Source organism: Gracilinanus agilis, chromosome X, assembly GCF_016433145.1.
Source record: "Gracilinanus agilis isolate LMUSP501 chromosome X, AgileGrace, whole genome shotgun sequence".
NCBI classification, from domain to species: domain Eukaryota; kingdom Metazoa; phylum Chordata; class Mammalia; order Didelphimorphia; family Didelphidae; genus Gracilinanus; species Gracilinanus agilis.
In genome coordinates this window covers 31702518-31721119 of record NC_058136.1, presented here as the reverse complement: position 1 = coordinate 31721119, position 18602 = coordinate 31702518, and the positions used below count along the sequence as shown (strand labels likewise).

Genomic DNA, 18602 nt, shown 5'->3' with positions numbered 1-18602 from the left:
GCAAGTGTTCTTATCCCCATTTTCTAGATGGGCAAAGTGAGGATCACAGGAGCCAAATGGCTTCCCCAGGGTCCTCTCGGGCCAGAATTCAAACCGAGGACCCGGCCCCAATTGTTCCACTCCACACTGTCCTCTCTCCCTCCCAGCAAAGTGATTTACAGGATGAGTTGTGGTGCGGGGGGAGGTGGGGGAGTGCCATGCTCACAATGTCAAGATCTATCCTTAATGATCTCTTGGGGACACAAAGATTCCCCTCCTCCCCCGGCTCTCAGTTTCCCCTCTGACAGAATTGCTCCTTAGAACCAAGAACTTTTGGTTCAAGAAAGAAATCGGTCAGTCCAGTGACCCTTTGGTGACCAATTTCCTCGGTCAAGATACTGGAATGCTTTGCCATTTCTTGTTCCAGCCCATTTTGCAGATGAGGAAACTGAGGCAAACAGAGCTAAGTGGCCTGCCCAGAGTCACACAGATGGTGAAGTGTCTGAGTTACATTTGGACTCAGGGAGAGTCTTCCTGACTCCAGACCTGGTGGTCTATCCACTGCACTGCCCAGCTGCCAGGAAGCAGACCATTGTTAAGTGCTTCCTACCAATCTGGCACTGGACTAAGTCCTGTGGGCACAGAGAAAGGCTCAAGAAGGCCCCTGTCCACAAGGAGCCCAGAGAGCAGCCATAGCAGCTGGGGGTGGGTGGGTTGGGGTCCCCAAGGGGAAAAGAAAATCAGCAAAACCCCAACCAATCGACATACTGAAAAAACTCTGGATTCAGTGTGGCATTCCACCTGCAGGCTGTGCCTGGGAGCAGGGCCAGGTGCCTCTCCTGTCCCCTCCTGGGGCCAAGCTTCCCCTTCCCAGGGGCCCAGTACCCAGTGGGATGACTTGGGGCAGGGGCGTGCTGTTCTTTCGATGCTCATTGTCCCAGGCATCTGCCCATTGTGTCCCTGGCTCTGCTCACTTCTCTCTCACTCGGGCTTCTCTGGGTCCATCCTTTTGGCTTTTCCTCCAGGCTCTCAGCCCACCAGCATTGGTTTTAACCTTTACTTTCCTTCTTAGTAAGGACTCAAAGACAGGGCGGCAAGAGCTGAGCAAACAGGCTTAAGGAACTAGCCCAGGGTCACACGGCTGGGAAGTATCTGAGGTCACATTCGAACTCGGCTCCTCTTGCCTCCAGGCCTGGCACCGTATTCATTGTGCCACCTAGCTGCTCCCTCCACAGGCATTCCTTAAGGCCCTATTCTGTGCCAGGCACTGTACTGGGCACTGGGGACATAGAGAGCCTGTATTCTGTACCACGAGTCACTTTGTTGTTTCCCCATCAACAGTTATCCAGTTTGTTTCCATCTCTTGATTCTACAAAAAAGGCTTTTAGGAAGATTTGGGTTGATAGAAATTCTTCCTTGCTGCCATGACCTTCTTTGGAGGATGTGGCTGGTGGTGGGATCTCAGAGCCCAAAGTATGGCCAGTGCCACCACTTGGGTGGAGGGTATCAGGGGAGGTCCTGAGGACACGGTGGCACTTGAGCTGAGCCTGGAAGGGAGCTTGGGGCTCCAAGAGGTGGAGATGCCAAAGGGGAGCGCTTCAGGCATGGGGGATTGCCTGTGCAAAGGCAGGAGGGTATAAGAATGTCCTGGATGGGCAACAGCAAAGAGGTCGAGTTGGCTGGAACTCGGTGTCATGGCTTCCCAGGTCCCCTCCACCTCTGGGGTTCTGGGCTTCTTATACACTGGGATTCTCCATCTCAGGAAAATGCCCTCAACTGGCAAGGGGGAAGAGAAAGAGCATGTGCATCAGGAGGAGGATCCCTGGATTTGAATCGGGCCTGGTGCCCACCTCTCTGCTGGAACCTGACAAGTCAGTCCCCCTCAATGGGGCACAGGTTCCTTAGCAAAGTCAGTGAATGGCCTCGGGCCTCAGTTTCCCCATTTGTCCAATGCCAGGCTTGGCCCAGGTCATCTCTGAGGTCTCTCCTGACTCTGGCATTTGATGAAAAGGGAAACAAACTTGCCAGTGGCATGGAAGGGGAGGAAAGAAACTGTTGAAATGTGACAAGGGAACAGAAAGAGCAACAGTAGAGAAGCTCATCCTGTACTTGAGGCGCGCTAACAGAAAAAAGACCAGGAACATTTTGTATACTTTGTATACAAGAATCTTCCTGAGTCACGTGGAGGCCATTGTCCTTCAGAACCTTGAAGGGCAGTTCCACAAGGCTATGGGATGGCTATTTTGGGGCCTGAATCATCCAAAGAAGACATGGCAGGGGAAGAAGGAAACTCATAAAATGTGGCAAAGGAACAGAAAGAGCAACAGTAGAGAAGCCCATCCTGTACTTGAGCTCACTAGCAGAAAAAAGACTAAGATTACTGTGTACACTTTGTATACAGGAATCTTCCCGAGTCACAGTGGAGGCCATCATCCTCAGAACCTTGCAGGATATTGGCCAATATGACAGTAAAGGAAAATAACAAATGTTGGAGGGGATGTGGCAAAATTGGGACACTAATACACTGCTGGTGGAGTTGTGAATTGATCCAACCATTCTGGAGGGCAATTTGGAACTATGTCCAAGGGACTTTAAAAGACCGTCTGCCCTTTGACCCAGCCACCACTGGGTTCGCACCCCCCGAAGAGATAATAAGGGGAAAGACATGTACAAAAATATTTATAGCTGAGCTTTTTGTGGTGGCAAAAAATTGGAAAATGAGGGGATGCCCTCCAATTGGGGAATGGCTGAACAAATTGTGGTGTATGATGGTGATGGAACATTACTGTGCTGTAATAGCCAATAAACTGCTTGATTTCCATACAAGCTGGAAAGACCTCCATGAACTGATGCAGAGTGAAATGAGCAGAACCAGGAGGACATTTGCACGCAGAGACTGAAACTCTGTGGGATAGTCTTATGTAATAATGTTACTGATAGCAATGCAGTGATCCAGGACAATCCTGAGGGACTTATGAGAAAGAACGCTGTCTACCTCGAGAGAAAGAACTGTGGGAGTAGAAACACGGAAGAAAAACATATGACTGATCACTTGTTTATATGGGCATAGGATGTGGGGTTTTGGTTTTTAAAAGGTTACTACAAAAATGAATAATATGGAAATAGGTGTTGAGTTGTAATACATGTAGAATTGCTTGTCAGCTCTGGGAGGGGAGAGGGGAAAAGGGAGGGAAAGAACACGAATAATGAACCATGGAAAAATGCTTAAATTAAATAAATTAAATTAAATAAAAAGAACCTCGCAGGGCAGGTCCACAAAGCTATGGGATGGATGGATTTTATTTTTTGCTTGGATTGGCCAATGGACACAGGGGTCTCCTAACTGGAGGTCTGCAGGGCTCTCAAGTGAAGAAGGGACCTTCTTAGAACGTGAGTAAAAGCACTGGCAGGAAACCGAAGATCGCCTGAGGAGAACAGCAAGTAGCTCTTAGAGAGATGCTGAACCCAGAGCCGCGACTGCTTTGTCTAGCCCCAACCAGTTCCTCCTTGGAACCCAAACACCAAAGGCCAAGAGGATGCCAGGGGGGAGTATAAGTCCTCTGTAACACTCACAAGAGCCAAAACCTCAGCTAGCAGTTGTGCCCCATCTCCTTGTCCCCCACGAAAGCCGAGACCTGGCTAGCAATGTGGGAAGAGTCTTCACCTTACCGCTTCCCAAACTGTCTCCCTGCAAGAACTCTGCCAGTTCCTGAACCCTTTAGACCGAGGAATTTTGAAGGGAGAGCAGGACTTGGACCTGGATTTGCATCTTGACTTAGATATTTACAAGCTTTGTATCCCAAGGCAAGTTTCTAAAATGTTGAGTCTTCCAAAGGACCACACCAATGCAACTATCAATAATATGGAAATAGGTCTTGATCGCTGACACATGTTAAAACTACTGGAAATGCGTGTCGGCTATGGGGGGGAGGGGTTGGGGGGGGTGTATGGAAAAGTAAGAACATACATCATGTAACCATGGAAAATTTTTCTAAAAAATTAAAAATAAATTAAAAATAAAATATTGAGTCTTAAGTTTCCACATCTGTAAAATGGGGAAATAATGAAGGTTGTTGAGAGGATCAAATGAGATCACATGCGTAAATAAATCACGTGTATAAAGCACTTTCCCAGGAATTCCAAGGACTTAAGGCTGATTGAAAGGAATGAAAATAGTTTGGCCAATAACTCAACACACATTTATTAAGCTTTTACTCTGGGGCAGGCATTAGGCTAGGTGCAAAAGCCAGTACCTGCCCTCTAGGAGCTTACATTTTGCTAGCTCAGACAGCATGAATACTTGTCACTATATACATAATAAATACAAATGGAATACAAGAGATAGTAAAAGGCGAGACAAGGATGGAAAATACGGCAGGTATTGGGCACAATCAATCCAAAAGAGCAGGTGAGAGATGGGGGGACTGTGGAGCCAACAGCCTGGAGCCCAGGATAACCTCATTACAGAGTTTGGAGAGGGAAATGACAAGGAGAAAGGCTAGAAGGCTAAGAAGGGGCCAGGCCATAATAACTCTTAAATGGCAGATAAGTTTAGGTTTGATCTTTGAGGCAACATGGAGTGATTGGAGTTTGTTGAGCATATAGATGGAAGCTGTGGCCCTGCCTGAACTGTTAAATAGTCTTAGCCGCTATAGGAAGGCTAGATTGGAATGGGGGGAGACTTAAAGGAAGAAGACTATTGCAGTAGCCCTGGCAGAAGGTGATGGATGAGGACCCAAACTAGTGAACAGTGTGAGGGTGGCTACTCGATGGAGAAATGGTGTAGAGATGGAAAGGGCATTGGCGTCTGATTGGACACGGGGACTGAGAGGAAGGAGGTGAAGAGAAGAAACTCGAGTGACTGGGAGGATGACGGTACCTCAAAGTCAAGTGGCAATTGAGGAAGCCAAGTAGTTGTGTATAGGGGAAAGACAAGGAGTTCACGTTGGGACATGTTGACATTGAGATGGTTCTGGGACGTCCAAATGGAAACAACGGTGGGGACGGGAACTTAGGAGATGGACTACTATAGCAGAGAAATCTAGGAATGCTTTACACAGGGGAGGGTAAGTGATGCCCTGGAATATGTAAAGAGATCAACAAGTGAGATATTGTAGAGGAAGAAAAGAGGGTTTAGGAAAGAGCTTTGGGATATACCCATAGACGAGAGTGGGAGATGAACAATGAATCATCATAGGGCACGGAGAAGGAAGGTCAGATACGTAGAAAAAGCACGTGCCATCACTCCATTGCCCCTCTCTCTCCCTCAACTCTGGCAGTCTCCTTTTCTTATACTCTTGGAAGGCTAGAGCTGGCTGGGCCCTTAGAGATCATCTAGTCCCATACCCTTACTGGCCAGATGAGGAAACCGGGAGCTGTACTAGAGGGGGCAGAAGTCCTAAGAGGTGGCAGCAGAATGGGGCTCCAGGCCTTGCGACTCCACATCCAGAGCTGACACACGGTGCCTGGCACATAGGGATGCTTCTTGGGTTGGTCTAGAGGAGGCTGACCACCTGCATGGTACATGCCATGTATGCAAGTTGGGGGCAGAGGGCGAGGCGCCCTCTCTTTCAGTGGCTCTGAACCAATGAGCCTGCAGCTTGCAAACTTCTCTGTCTCCCAGAGCCTTGTAGGCATAGGGAAGGAGTGAGTCCCAACTCAAACACACCCGATGGGTGGTGGGCAGCCAGCCTCAGTGGAGGGCGGGAAATGGAGCAGAAATCGGGCAGAGGCATTTCTCTCCAGAAGAATTGTGGCACTGGCCAGACACGCAGCAGTCTAGGGGAAGACTCCTGAGGGAGGCAGGGAGCCTCAGAGGCTCAGGGCCACCATCCCCGATTTCATCAGAAAGAAGAAAAGAGAAGTTCCGAAGCGTGAGGGCTGTGTCTTAAAGTAGACAGGGATGCCTTAGGAAGGGGGGAGTTCCCTGTTCCCGAAGGGCTTTGAGCAGTGACTGGATGGTGACTGGGTGGGGATGGTACAGAGGGGACTTCTTTTCTGCTATGGACTGGAAGGAGGTGGCCTCTGAGGTTCTCTCCAACTTGGAGAGTGACCAGTGGCAAAGAGGGTGGGATCAGAGATTTCGAGCTGGAAGGGAGAGGACCTTGGAGGACATGGAGCCAAGCACCTTCATTGGACACATGAGGGACCTGAGGCCCAAATAGGGAAAATGACTTGGGCACAGTCACACAAGAAGGAGGCTGTAGATCCTGGTTCAAAGGCAGGTTCTAGAGGAGGCTCTCCTCCCCACCCACCTCCGCTAATCAGGCAGTCGTGGCCCTGAGTCGCCAGGTTGGGGTGAACCCAAAGTCCTCTCTTGAGAGGGACCACCTCCTTGGGAGGGGTCCTGGCCTCAGTGGTGGGCAGAAGAGGCAGAGCGTGCCAAAGCAAGACAGATCCACAGAAGGGAGGGCAGCTCCGGAGACACGGGGAATGGCCTGTGCCTCCCGTTTCCATGACAGGAGAGACAACTGTCTGTCAGGCCTCTTCAAGAGAAATAGCACCTTGGCTTGTCCCCCTCATCTGTGGCTTATTTTGGGAGCCTTGAACTGCTCAGATTACTGCAGGCAGTCCCCTCGCCCCTCAATTTCCCCTCCAATTGAAATTCTTCCGCGGCCACTCAGCTGAAACATCTCTTCCTAAAGGTCACCAACAGCCTTTTGGGAGCCAACACCAAGGGGCTATTTTCAGCCCTCCTTCTCTCTGCCCTTTTCTGGAGCTTTGCCTTCCTCCTTGCACCTCGCCCCTCCCCTGCCTTGAGGGACAGGTGCTATCTTGAGCCCTCTCTCAGCCTCCCCTTCCTGCCCCCCCCCTTGCCACGGGAGGCCTCCTCTCCCCTCCACCTTTGGCCCAGGCCCATCTCTCTCCCTCCCTTGAACACAGCCTTGGCCTCCACGGGAAGAACCCCAAATCTGTGTGTCTGCCTCTCTGCCACACTCTCATCTCTCCCATGTTCTGCTTCGGTCTGGCCTTCTGCTCTCTGATCCCTCCCCACCACGATGAGTCCCCAGGAGCTCAGCTCTGTCCTCCTGCCCCCTGTCCTTTCTTCTAGCCACTGCCCTGTAGCTGCTTGTCTTCTACTCTTCCCGTGACTCCCGCCATCTCTCCTCTCCCTTTGCCATGTCCAGGCCCTTCTCTCTAAGCACACCCCCGATAACCAAGGTCTCCTCAAAACTCTGCCATTGGCCCAATTGCCCAATTGGTCTCCTGGCTCCGGGGCTCTCCTTCCCCCACTCCATCTTCCCTGGAGGCAGCCAAAGGCATCATCTTAGGGCCCAGGTCCCTGCCACCAGCCTCCATGGCTTCCCCTGGCCTTGAAGAGAAAAGAGCCAATCCTGAGCCCAGCATTTCAGGCCTCGGGCTGCCATTGCCCTTGGTCTCTTCTGCTTTTCATTTCTGTCCCTGTTTTCGATGAATGAGCATTTCTGTTGCCCAATTCCTTGCCAGCCTCCTTTCCCAAGCCTCGCCACCTTCACGGACTCTCGAGGCTGTGGCCATGCCGCCCTCCTAAAGACTGCCAGGGCTCAGCACTGCATCCCCTGCCTCCATGCATCTGGACGAGGAGGGATGCCATGCTAGAAGGCAGCTTCCTCCTCTTCCTCTCCGTGTCTTTGCCTTTCATGGAGGTGAAGCTCAGATGCCACCCGGCCTGTGAAGGCTTCTCTGCCCTCCCCGGGGCACTGCCACCCCCTCTCCCTCAGTGGATCTTCTTGCTCTGCCTCCACAGTCCATCCCCAGGAGAGTCTAAGCTTTTGGAGAGCGGGGACGGACTTTTCCCTTGTCTTTGTGTCTCCAGGCCTGGGGGACGAGTCTCGTGGAGTTGAACTGATTTGAGACCATGTGGGCAGGTTGGGGTGGTGACGGTGGACCCGAGGGAAGATGAGCGGCTCTCCCCTGCCATCTTGGCTGATGCCGGATTCCCCGCACTGGGCTACAGCGGGCCGGGACTCGAGGAGAGGATTGGCCTTGAGCTCAGGAAGTGAGGGAGGTTTTCCAGCCTTGCTGGGATGAGCCACCCACCCAGGTCAGGCCCTGGGCTCTCTTTGCTGGCCTGCTGCTGGGTCTGACGGGCCTGGGGGTCCAAAGCAGGCCGCTCTCTGGGCCCCTTTAGAGCCCCCTCCCAGACTGGACCCCAAAGAAGGGAAGGAACTTTCCCCAGGCTGAGCCAGGGTGGCCGAGGCTGGGAGCTGAAGAGACCTTCCAGCGTGGGGCCCCAGCCCTGGGCCTCTGGTCTCCTTCTCCATTCCAGGAGCTCAGCTCCCTGGAATTCCCCAGGGCCCAGGCAGGGCCAGCTGACAGATCAATCAGTGATCAGCTTACAGATGCATTCTCTCCATGTCCCCAAGTATCCCAAGCATTGGGAGCACATGATCCCCTGCTAAATGGAGCCCTTTCCATGGCCTGCAGCAAGGCCACAGGCTCCAAGGGCCCCCAGCAAACCCCGGGGAGGGCGAGGGGCCCACCCCAGCCCTTTGCACCCAGCAGGAGGGGCACGTTTCCATGCCGGATCCAGGAACTGCCAACAAAGGCCAGAAAGAGGAATCAAGTGTCTGATTCCAGAGAGCAAGTGTTGAGCAGGGTGCCGGGGTCACCCCGGAGGAGGGGGCTCATGCAGGGGGCTCTGAACCCCGTGGAGCCAGAGAGAGAGTCCGGGGCGCCTGGCGAGCATTCACCGACCCCTGCTGGGAGGAAGGCTGCGTGCTCAATGCAGAGAAAGGCCCCAGCAGGCCCTGCCCTCATGGAGCTCACAGTCTGATGGGGGAGCCAGCACGCAGCAGACACTAAGCCCAAACAAGACCCGCTGGAGGTGATGGCTAGAGAAGGCGAGAGCCTCAACAGAGTCTGGAGGAGGCTTCTGGGGGAAGGCGGGATTGTGGCTGAGACGGGGAGGAAGAGAGGGCGACCAGGAGGCAGAGAAGAGGGAGAGCATTCCCGGCTTGGCATTGGCCAGGGAAGCCGCCCAGAGACGGGAGATGGTGCCTTGTGTAAGGATGGGCCGGGAGGCCAAAGCGTGGCGCGCACAAGGGGGAGCGGTCTGGAAAGAGGCAGGGCTTGGGCCACCAAGGCAGAGGGAGGCAGAGGAGGACTTTGGCTTTGACCTGGGAGATGAGTGGGAGCCACTGGAGGAACCCAGGGGGTGAGATGGGCAGAGCTGCACTTCAGGAAGGCCACTTGGACAGCTGAGTGGAGGCTGGGCCAGATGGAAGAGAGACTCAAATCCTAAAGACCAAGCAGAGGCTCTTGTTGAGGCTGGGACTTAGCTCCCAGGACCTGGGGTGAGTGTAGGCTCTGCCCCTGGTGACCTACTGGGGCAAATCAGCGCCCTCTGAGTGCCCTCTTTGCCTATCATTCGAGGGCTGGCCCCGATGACCCCAAAGGAGGCTTTGAGCTCCTCCCCTAGAGACCAGACTGTGGCCGTGAGGGGCCACGACTTGGAGAAGCCCCGGAAGGCGAGGCCACGTGACGATAGCGATCCCCCTTTCCCCCAAGACCCTCTCCCTCTGCTCTTCTAGAACCCCTCGGCTGCTCTGCTCTTTGTCAGGTCCAGAATAAAAATCAGATCAAAGGACCTCTGAAGGAAGGCCCACGGCTCCTAAGGTGCTTACTGGGCCCGGCATCCCCCCATCCCAGGGGCAAAGAGGCCAGGGCGCAGGGGGTGGCCTGGCACTAGGGTGGGCGCAGAAGAGCAAGGCTTGGCGCTTTCTTGAGATGACCAGCTCAGGCCCTAGGATGCAGGGCCCAGTCCAATGCATTGTCCATAGTAGGCACTTCATGAATGGGGTCTCCTGCTCCTCGAGGCAGCCAGGTGGCCCAGTGGACAGTGTTTTAGCTGGAGTGACCAAGACCCAGGCTCAGATGTGACCCGAGGCACTTCCCAGCTTGTTACCGAACCTCTGCCTGCCTCAGTTTTCCCAAGAGTACAAAACAGAGATGATAATAGCAAATTCTTCTCAGTGTTGCTGTGAGCGCCAAGTCAGATCACATTTGGAAAGCCCCATAGGAGACGCTCATTAAGAGCTCCTCCTCTTCCTTTTCCTTCCCCTCTTCAGCCTTGCCCCCAGTGCCCTGTGACTATTGAACGAATGGCTGAGTGAGTGAATCTGTCTAGTGAGCAGGGGTGCAGCCAGCACGCCTGTGCCTCGGAAGGGTGGTGCCGGCTCACCGCGGAGTTTCCCAGGGGTCTCCCCGAAGGGTGGGAAACAAGCAGCGTGAAGCCACCGGGCCGATACCCTGCCGCTCTCTCGGCTGGGGGGTCTCCCGGCTGCTTGCTGGCCTGGGAAACCTCTTTGGCCTGCAGGGGAGTCCGAATAAAGAGAAGGAGGGCACTCTGGGATTCTGCCTGGGCCAGAGCTGGCCTCTATGGAAATCAAGGTGGCTGCCAGTCCTCCGAGTCCAGCATGGGGTACGGTCACCCTCTGGGAGAGAACTGGGCACCCAGAGCCAGCAGCGTCAGTGGCTTCCCTGTGGGGAATTCAGTGCTTCCTGGGCTGCAGAGTCAGGGAGATTTCAGAGAGGCTCCAGTCGGGCCTCAGACCAGCTGGAGGAGGGCGCGGGCAACTCAGTGCCGAGGCAGAGAATGTGACTCCCGCCAATTAGGGCTCCCTTGAGATTAAGCACGTGGGAGATGACCAGCGTCGGGGACTGGGTCGGGCGGCTGCTGGGAGGCAGCTCGGGCCAGGCCAGAAAGCTCACTAGTCACAGGGCCTCGTGTATGTGTTTAGTGGAATAGGCCCAGCGCCCAGAGGTCAGTGAGCAGAGGATGGGCAGGAGATGCGAGTCCTACTGTAAGTCCAGTGGGCGAATGCTCCATGTCCAGGAATTCTGTGGCAAGAGAAAAGGGCAAGCTGGGCAGCATGGGCAGAGGAAAGAGCCAAGCCTGGCATCGGGAGAGCCCGGCCACACAGGAAGGAACAGACGGGCAACAAAGCCAGGAGTGGGCCGATTCCAGCCCCTAGAGACCTCAAGGAAGCAGGAGGGGCCCCCTGGGCAGAAAAGGAGGCCAACAAAGCAGGCTGAGGGCAGGGCTCAGGGGCTCTGACCAAGGAGAGGCAAGCAAGGGCCTGGCAGGGAGCAGCATCTCATCTGGCCAAGCGATGGCATGGAGACTTGGGAGAACACTGGGGGGGGGCTACCACCAGGGCAGAGGCTAGCTTTAGCTTGGGCCTCTTCTTTAGGACCCCCCCCCACTGCCCTCCTGCTGGGGGAGAACAACCAAGGGCTGGCAGCTGTGAGCTAGGATCCAGAAAGAATGAGGGGCTCACTGCTCAGCTCTCCAAGGGGTTAGAGCAGCTGTTGGGGACACAGAGTCTAGTCTGGCTGGTGGTGAGAGCAGAAAATCCCGAGCAGACCACATGGCCAATAAAACTGTGACCTCTAGGTGAACCCCCGCTTTCCTGACTTGAAGATAGAGTCCATGGTGAGCTTGAGAATGGGGCTCTGGCTGACTTTCCCCCTGGGCCAGGAGGAGAGGGAGTGAGTGGTCTGGATTTGGTACTGGATAAAGCACTGGGCACGGCTTCTCAGGCCCTGAGGTGGGGTCAGAGCGCACACCAAGAGGCATCCATCTGGGCAAAGCCATGTGCCTCAAGAATGGCACTCTGGCTTGTGTTGCCTAGTAGCTAGGAGAGATGGACGCCCGGGTCATTTCGTTTCCAGGCAGGGTGGGCACAGAGTCCCCACCAATGTGGTGGTGTGGGAAGAACAGTCAATGTGGAGTCAGAGGGCCTGGGTGGGAATCCCGTCTTTGCCACTCATTTGACCTGAGTCTCTAGGCCGAATCTCAGTTTCCTCCCCTCCCCTCCCAGTCCTCTTACAACTTGGTTCCTGCCACAAGTTTACTGACCCCATGGCATGCCTCTTTGCTCTTCTTCTCCCAAGACCACCTTCCTCCATTCAGGAAGGGACGTGGTCTCCATGGCCTCTCTCTTCCTTCCCATTCCTAAGGCAACCATCCTCTGATCCTCTCCCAGTGCCTCATTGCCACCAGACAGCCCGCCTTGGTCTGGAAGGGAAGAGAAACCCTGATGGGGGTTCCCTGATTTAAGCTCTCTGAAGAGTGTCTATTCAAAGCAAGGACCAGGAACCTAAGAGTTAGGCTTTGGATTCCAGGACATCCCTGGTGGGGGCCACAAGGAAGGAGCAGGTTGAGTACCTTAGCTAACCTAGCAGTGTTGGGAGCTGACCAGAAACTCAAGCATCCTAGGCCTCAGGCTCCCTGCGGAGGGCATTCATTCAATGGAGAAGGTCCCTCTTAGGTGAGCTTTGGCCCATTGGCAGGTGCCACCTGCCCCCCAGTGCCTGGTCACATAATACAGATTACAGGCTGGAGCTTCCAGTGGGTCGTGAGCCTGAAAATGGCTCTGGAAGTCAAAAGGATGGATGCGGAGTCAGGTTCTCATAGACGATGTTATCAGCGTGGACAACTGATTCTGCCTAATGTGTCTAAAGGCTGATTTATTGTCCAAAGGACCCCAGGCGCCATCTTTAATAACAGTGAAATGATTTACACCCAAAGCCCAAAGCTTTCTCAAGTCTACGTAAGATGAATGGGACCAGGAAACACAATAACCAACCACATCCATTTAATCCAAGAGACACAGAGGAAGGCCCTGCAGCCCTCCCCACCCCTCAGTGTGTTGGGTAGACCTCAGGGGAGGACCGATGCAAAGAGGTGGGCACGAGCGGTCCAAGATTGGCAGGCGTGGGTGAGTTACAAAGAGCTTCACCATTGGAGGGAGAACCCAAATGATGAAATGACAGCTCTCTCCCTCCAAGTATACACGGTGTCCCCGAGGTCTTAGGGCTGTTTGAAGCTTTACTGCCCTGTGTAATAAGGCCCCCGGAGACTGGCTGTGCCCTGGTGGATGGCGGTGGGCTTCTGTCCATCACTTAGAGGAAACAGCCTCTAATGGGACAACCCACTGGATCCCCCAACAGACACACACACACACACACACACACACACACACACACACACCACACACATACAGACTCCCAGAGCCAGAGAGACCTGGGGAGGAAGGCTGAATGGAGGGCCAAGAGCCAGGGAGAGCCCTAGAACAGGAGCTGGGTAGGAGGACTAGTTTAGGCAAGGCTGCTCAAGGCATGAATCAGCACCATGGTGGGGTGAATGGGGGGTGGGAAATGGGCTCACAGAGACTTTTGAGCACAGACTGGCCGTGCAGGAAGTCACTGGGCCACCTGGACACCAGCAGCAGCCCAGTGGGTCAGTCCGGAGGGCCCAGAGGGCAAAGCCTGGTCCTTGGCAGGTCGTGGCAGGGGGAAACTGTTCTCTGTGACACCCGTTTGAAGGAGAAGGGCTCCTTCAGTGCCATCCAGCTCGGGGCTAGGGCTTGGGCAATTACCTCGAAGCTTTTCTCATTTGAACGGCTTAATTATTTCATTAAAGTAAAGCGGGCTGGCAGCGAGAGCCCTTTTCTTGGGGAAATAAACATGCTTGGATGGGCCAGGCAGTGAAGGGAGATTGGGGACCGCGGGAGGAGCCGGCAGGGGCTCCGGCCATCACTTGATTAGGATTTCCCATCTCCCCAGCCAAGAGCTGCCTCGGCCTGGAGGGGAGCTGGGAATGGGAGGGTTTGGGGAGGGGAGGCGTGAGAGTTCTTTATGGGGGGTGGGCGGCCTAGGGCCAAAGGCTACCATGAGAGGGGGAGGCAGCTAGTGAGGTCTCTCCTCTGGGGCGTCTCCACCATTCTGCCAGGCATGGCGCCTGAATGGGATCAGAATGTCATCCTGGCAGCCAGTGTCTCTGCCTCTGCTCAGATAGCTCATGAGGCTAATGGAGGCCTGGGCCCAAGAGTGGGGAGAGCCGGGGGACCCCCAAGAGGTCATGGGGCCCCCCTCCCTCCCAGGGGCTCGCACAGGGCTGCTCCCTAAGTGTTTGGCTGAAATGTCTGAATCTCCTCCCCGGGGCTTCCATCCTTCTCTCAGTCCTGATTCCTCAGCCTAATAGACTTGGTGACTGAGGGCGAGGCCCAGTGGGTGGCAAGGCAGGGGAGTGGAAAATCCCAGGCCAATGGGAAGATTTCCCCTCTTCAGTCCTTGGGAAGATGAAGAGGAGGAGGAAGGAAAGAAAAAACAAGAGAAGGAAAAAAGGAAGGAAGGGAGGGAGGGACGAGCCTTTATTAAGCACAGACTTCATTCCAGTTTACAGATATTATCTCAATTGATCTCACAACAACCGTGTGAAGTACATGTTACTATTATCCCTATTTTACCACTGAGGAAACTGAGGCAAACAAAAATGAATAACTTGCCCAGGATGGCACAGCTAGTGTCTAGGTGTGACTCTGTACTCAGTTCTTTGTGACTACAGGTACAGCACCTCATCATTGACCCACCCTGCTGCCCCTAGGGAGAGAGTGGAAGGGGCTGGGGCAGAGGAAGGGAAGAGGGTAGCTGATGGGGAGGGCTGCTCTAGCATTTTGCTCCCACTTGGCTCTGAGAATGGAGCCCTCTGCCCATTCATTACTCTGCCTGACAAGCCACACAATTTTCTTTTCATGGAATCTCTGAGCAAGAGGGGATAGGACCTCGGCCATCATCCTTTCTACTCTTTCACTGGAAGTGGCCTGGAATAGTGAGTGCCCTGGGAGGAAGGCTGGATGGAAACCAGAGGCCCTGGGATCGAATTCTGCTTCTGTCATTCATTAGTTGTGTGATCTTGGGCACTGAGGCAAAGGCCTTAGAGTTCTTATGTTGAACCCATGGCCTGAATCCCCTCCTACCCTACACCCCAGCCTCCAGAAACATCCCTGCCACAGTGACTATGAGAGCTCCATTTCTGGGCCTAGGAGGCAACTTCCCAGGGTCCCACACGCTCTTTAGACATGATCCAAGGGCACCTTTACATCAGACTCTGGAAACACTCTTCCCTTGTACTGCTTTTTGGGGTTGTCCTGATCTCTGCAATGCCCTAGCATTGAGGTTTCTGGCCTTCCTGGGCCCTGAGCCTCTGGGGCAGCTTCAGGTCAGAAATTTATTGCACCCCAGGTGTAACTCCTAGTCTCCCCCTTCTTTTGGGGCCCAAGTCAGCTCCTACTTTCTTCTTTCCCTGTGCCTCATACTCCAGACCCCCAAAACACATTATCCTCAGAGTGATTTACAGGGAACAAGAGAATATACAAATAAGGAAATAATACAACAGTGGAATAGCCTATTAAAGAAAGCTTTCTAGGCCCACACTCATGAGGTACTTAAAATCTAAGCTGTAGGGGGCAGCTGGGTAGCTCAGTGGATTGAGAGCCAGGCCTAGAGATGGGAGGTCCTGGGTTCAAATTTGGCCTCAGACACTTCCCCGCTGTGTGACCCTGGGCAAGTCACTTGACCCCCTTTGCCTACCCTTACCACTCTTCTGCCTTGGAGCCAATACACAGCATTGACTCCAGGACGGAAGGTCAGGATTTTTAAAAAAGTCTAAGCTGTACTGTAGTCCCCTTGGCCAATCGTGGCTTTAAAAACCTTTGGCTTTTAATGATATAATGCCCTGCCAGGCTTCACCCTGTTTCTTTCCTCCCCTCACCAGCTAGCCTCCTTGAGACAGGTTCTCTATTCAGCGTCTCTATTCCTCTCCTCTACCTTTCTTCTAAACCCTCTGTAGTCTGATCTCATAATTGAACTGAAACTGGCCCTTTCCAAATCACCAATGATCTCTTAACGACCAGTTCCAGTGCCCGTTCTTCTTGACTTCTGGAAAGCCTCTTCTCCTGGCTCCTCTCTGCTTTCTATCTCTTTGTGACTCTTTTCTCCCCTGGTTCTCGTCCTTCCTCTCGGGACTGCTCCTTCTCATTCTCCTTTGCTGATTCTTCATCCAGGCTGTGCCCACTAACTGAGCAAACCCCAAAGCTCGGTCCTGGATCCTCTTCTCTTCCCCTGCTGTATAATTTTGCTTAGAGATCTCATCTGTTCCCATGGGTTCCATTATTATTTCTATGCAGATAGCTCTGAGATCCCTGTTATCCATCTCTAACCTCTCTACTGAGCTCTAGTCTTGCCTCATTGAGCGTCTCTCGAATATCCGGCTGTCTCACAAGCGTCTCAAACTCAATCCATCTAGATCTAAACTTCTCTTTCCCCAGAAACGCTCCCCTCTTCTGAACTTCCCTGATGCTAGAGATATCATCAGCCCTCTCTCAGTTTACCTCATTGTCTTCCCTGACTCCTCTCTTCCATTCACTTCACAGAGCACAAAGCACATTGCCGAGACCCATTGTTTCGCATCCGTAGCATCTATCCAACATAGCCCCTTCTCACCTCTGGCACTGGCTGCTCTCTCTGCTTCAGCTCTTTCCAAGGCTCCCGTCCATCCTCCATTCCAGTAAGTTCCTAGAATCATCTTCCTAAAGCAGTGGTCTGTGTCACTCTCCTTCCCAATAAACTCCAGTAACTCCCACTGCCTCCGGAATCAAATATAAAATCATCTGTTTGGCTCCTAAAGCCCTTCCTACCTTTCCAGGCTTCTTCTACCTTCTTTTCTCCCAAATACTCTTCTCTCTGTCATTCCCGGCTCTACCAGCTTCCTCATGCACTGGATAGCCATTCCTAGCCTAAACAGCCCCAATCCCTTTGATGAAATGCACACATTAACCTCCAGATTCACAAAAGAAATGTAATCTTGCCCCCCCTTATGCCTCTCACCTCCATGTTCAGGATTCTGCCACTGCTTGGCTGTGTCGAGTGACCTCAGGCCTTCCTACTTTCCTGAGCCTCCTCGGTCAGACCAGATGTCCACTGTGGTCTCTTCCAGTTGCACCTCTATAAGCTATGGCTCATTACTTCATTTATAGAAACGATTCAACCAGAAAGTTGCAGAATGAACTTCCCTTTCCTTCTAAGAAACTTGTTCTCTTAGAAAAACGGATCCCTTCCTTTTCTAACGCTGGATCCAGATGCCGGGACAGCTCGAGCAGTCATATTTGGAAAAACTTGCTCCAGTTCTATAGTAGGGGTGAGATTGTTCAAGGCACTGGTTCCAAGGAACCCTGTGGACACCCCATAGGGACTGCTTGTGGAACTCAGTCCAAGTCCCAAAGCTTATGGAGCTGATTCTTCAACTCGGCTTCAAAAAACCATGGATTCCCCTTTAGTAGACACATCTGCCACTTACAAAATCTGCCACCGAAGGTTCATAATGTCTCCATCTCCTGCACAACGCCCTGCTCCCAGCCAATGAGATGTGGACATTTCCCTGGAAGCTTTCAGTATGCAGATATCACAGTTTGAACAATGGAGGTTAGGGCACTGTTCATTTCAGCCACCCAATCTGACCTTTGATTTTAGTGAGCAACACCATCTCTCCGGCCCCTAAGCCTTTGAGAACATCCCATCAGTAGAGGCTATTAGATCTTTGATGACAAGAGTCATTCATTCATTCACTTTTCTTCCTTCTTTCCTTCCTTCCTTCCTTCCTTCCTTCCTTCCTTCCTTCCTTCTTTCTACAATTACTGAAGCCTGGATTTAAGAGTCTAAGGATCTGGCTCAGCCACTGACCAGCTATGTGACCCTGGGTAAGTCATTTCTATTTTCTGAGCTTCTGTTTCTTCCTCTATAAAATGAGGATCCTTGATCCAACAACATCTGAGGTCCTTTCCTGCTCTCCTTCTGTGCTCCCATCATCTTCTGCCCACTCTGGGCTAGGGTAGAGTAGAACTGTCCTTGGAGTCAGCAGACCAAGGGATAAGTACTCTCTCCATTAGTCACTAGCCATGTGACCTAAGGTAAATCATTTCACTTCCTGGAGCCTAGGCCCCGGCCCTCACAGAACTCATCATCTAGTGGGGGTGTAAAAGTGAAATTTTGTCTAATAACTTATCTATCAGCATGGCTTTAATTAAATTACTAATTTATATTATTATATCAGCCTTTATTATTTTTAATACTTATAGGGGGAAACCTGAGATACTGGGAAAACAATATCAAGATAATACAGTAGGATCTAGGTGGCCCATCCCCCCACTTGCAGACCCCCCTCATTCTCAGTGTTGCTTTGTCAGTAAGAGCTGTGGGTGGTAATGTTGTGTTTGAAGGCTCCTGAAGGATTCTGATGTGGTGCTGCCTCATTTTAAGAGCATGTGGGCTCTTACCATGGAGTCCATGGATAGATTTCCAGGGATCCGTGAACAGTGAGAAAATGGCATCTTTATTCCCATTAACCTTCCCACCCTACCTCCCCGCCCAAAATGTGAATCTAAGTACATTTAAAAAGCAGTATGTCTGCGAAGGGGGCCATAAGTCTTCACTAGACTGCCCAAAGGCTCGATGATCCAGAAGCAGCTTTTTAAAAAAAACAGTCCAAAACCACTAAGTGGAATGTCACTTGGATCCGTACGGTCCTCTCTGGGGACTCGAGGTGCCCCTCAAAGGGCCCAACCCCTTTGTCAGTTGCTGCACTCAGCCGATGTCTACCTGAGACAAGTTTGGGTGATGTGCCAGTGGCTGAGCAAGGGTTCAGCAGAGGGGAGAGAAGGTGAAAGAAGAAGGGGGGGGCCTGGAAGCTGTCTCCAGTCTCCCTCTCCCCACCCCCTACCAATAGCAGCAATGGCTCTTCCACAAGAGGAGGGTCATGGCTTGTTTCTATTGGCCAATGAGAGAAGCTTGGGCCCAGGGGC

The 18602-nt window shown here is 52.8% G+C and overlaps 1 protein-coding gene across 1 annotated transcript in view; it reads right to left on the bottom strand.

Annotated features, from left to right (window-relative positions):
- The window catches only part of GPR50 (G protein-coupled receptor 50), a 30068-nt gene that overhangs the window by 8821 nt on the left and 2645 nt on the right, over window positions 1-18602 (bottom strand). The window contains exons 2-4 of the mRNA XM_044682790.1: window positions 10763-10800; window positions 10142-10270; window positions 8728-8833 (exon numbers count right to left, since the gene is read on the bottom strand). Coding sequence (XP_044538725.1) covers window positions 8728-8833; window positions 10142-10270; window positions 10763-10800 — 273 coding nt within the window. The remainder of the gene's footprint in view (window positions 1-8727; window positions 8834-10141; window positions 10271-10762; window positions 10801-18602) is intronic.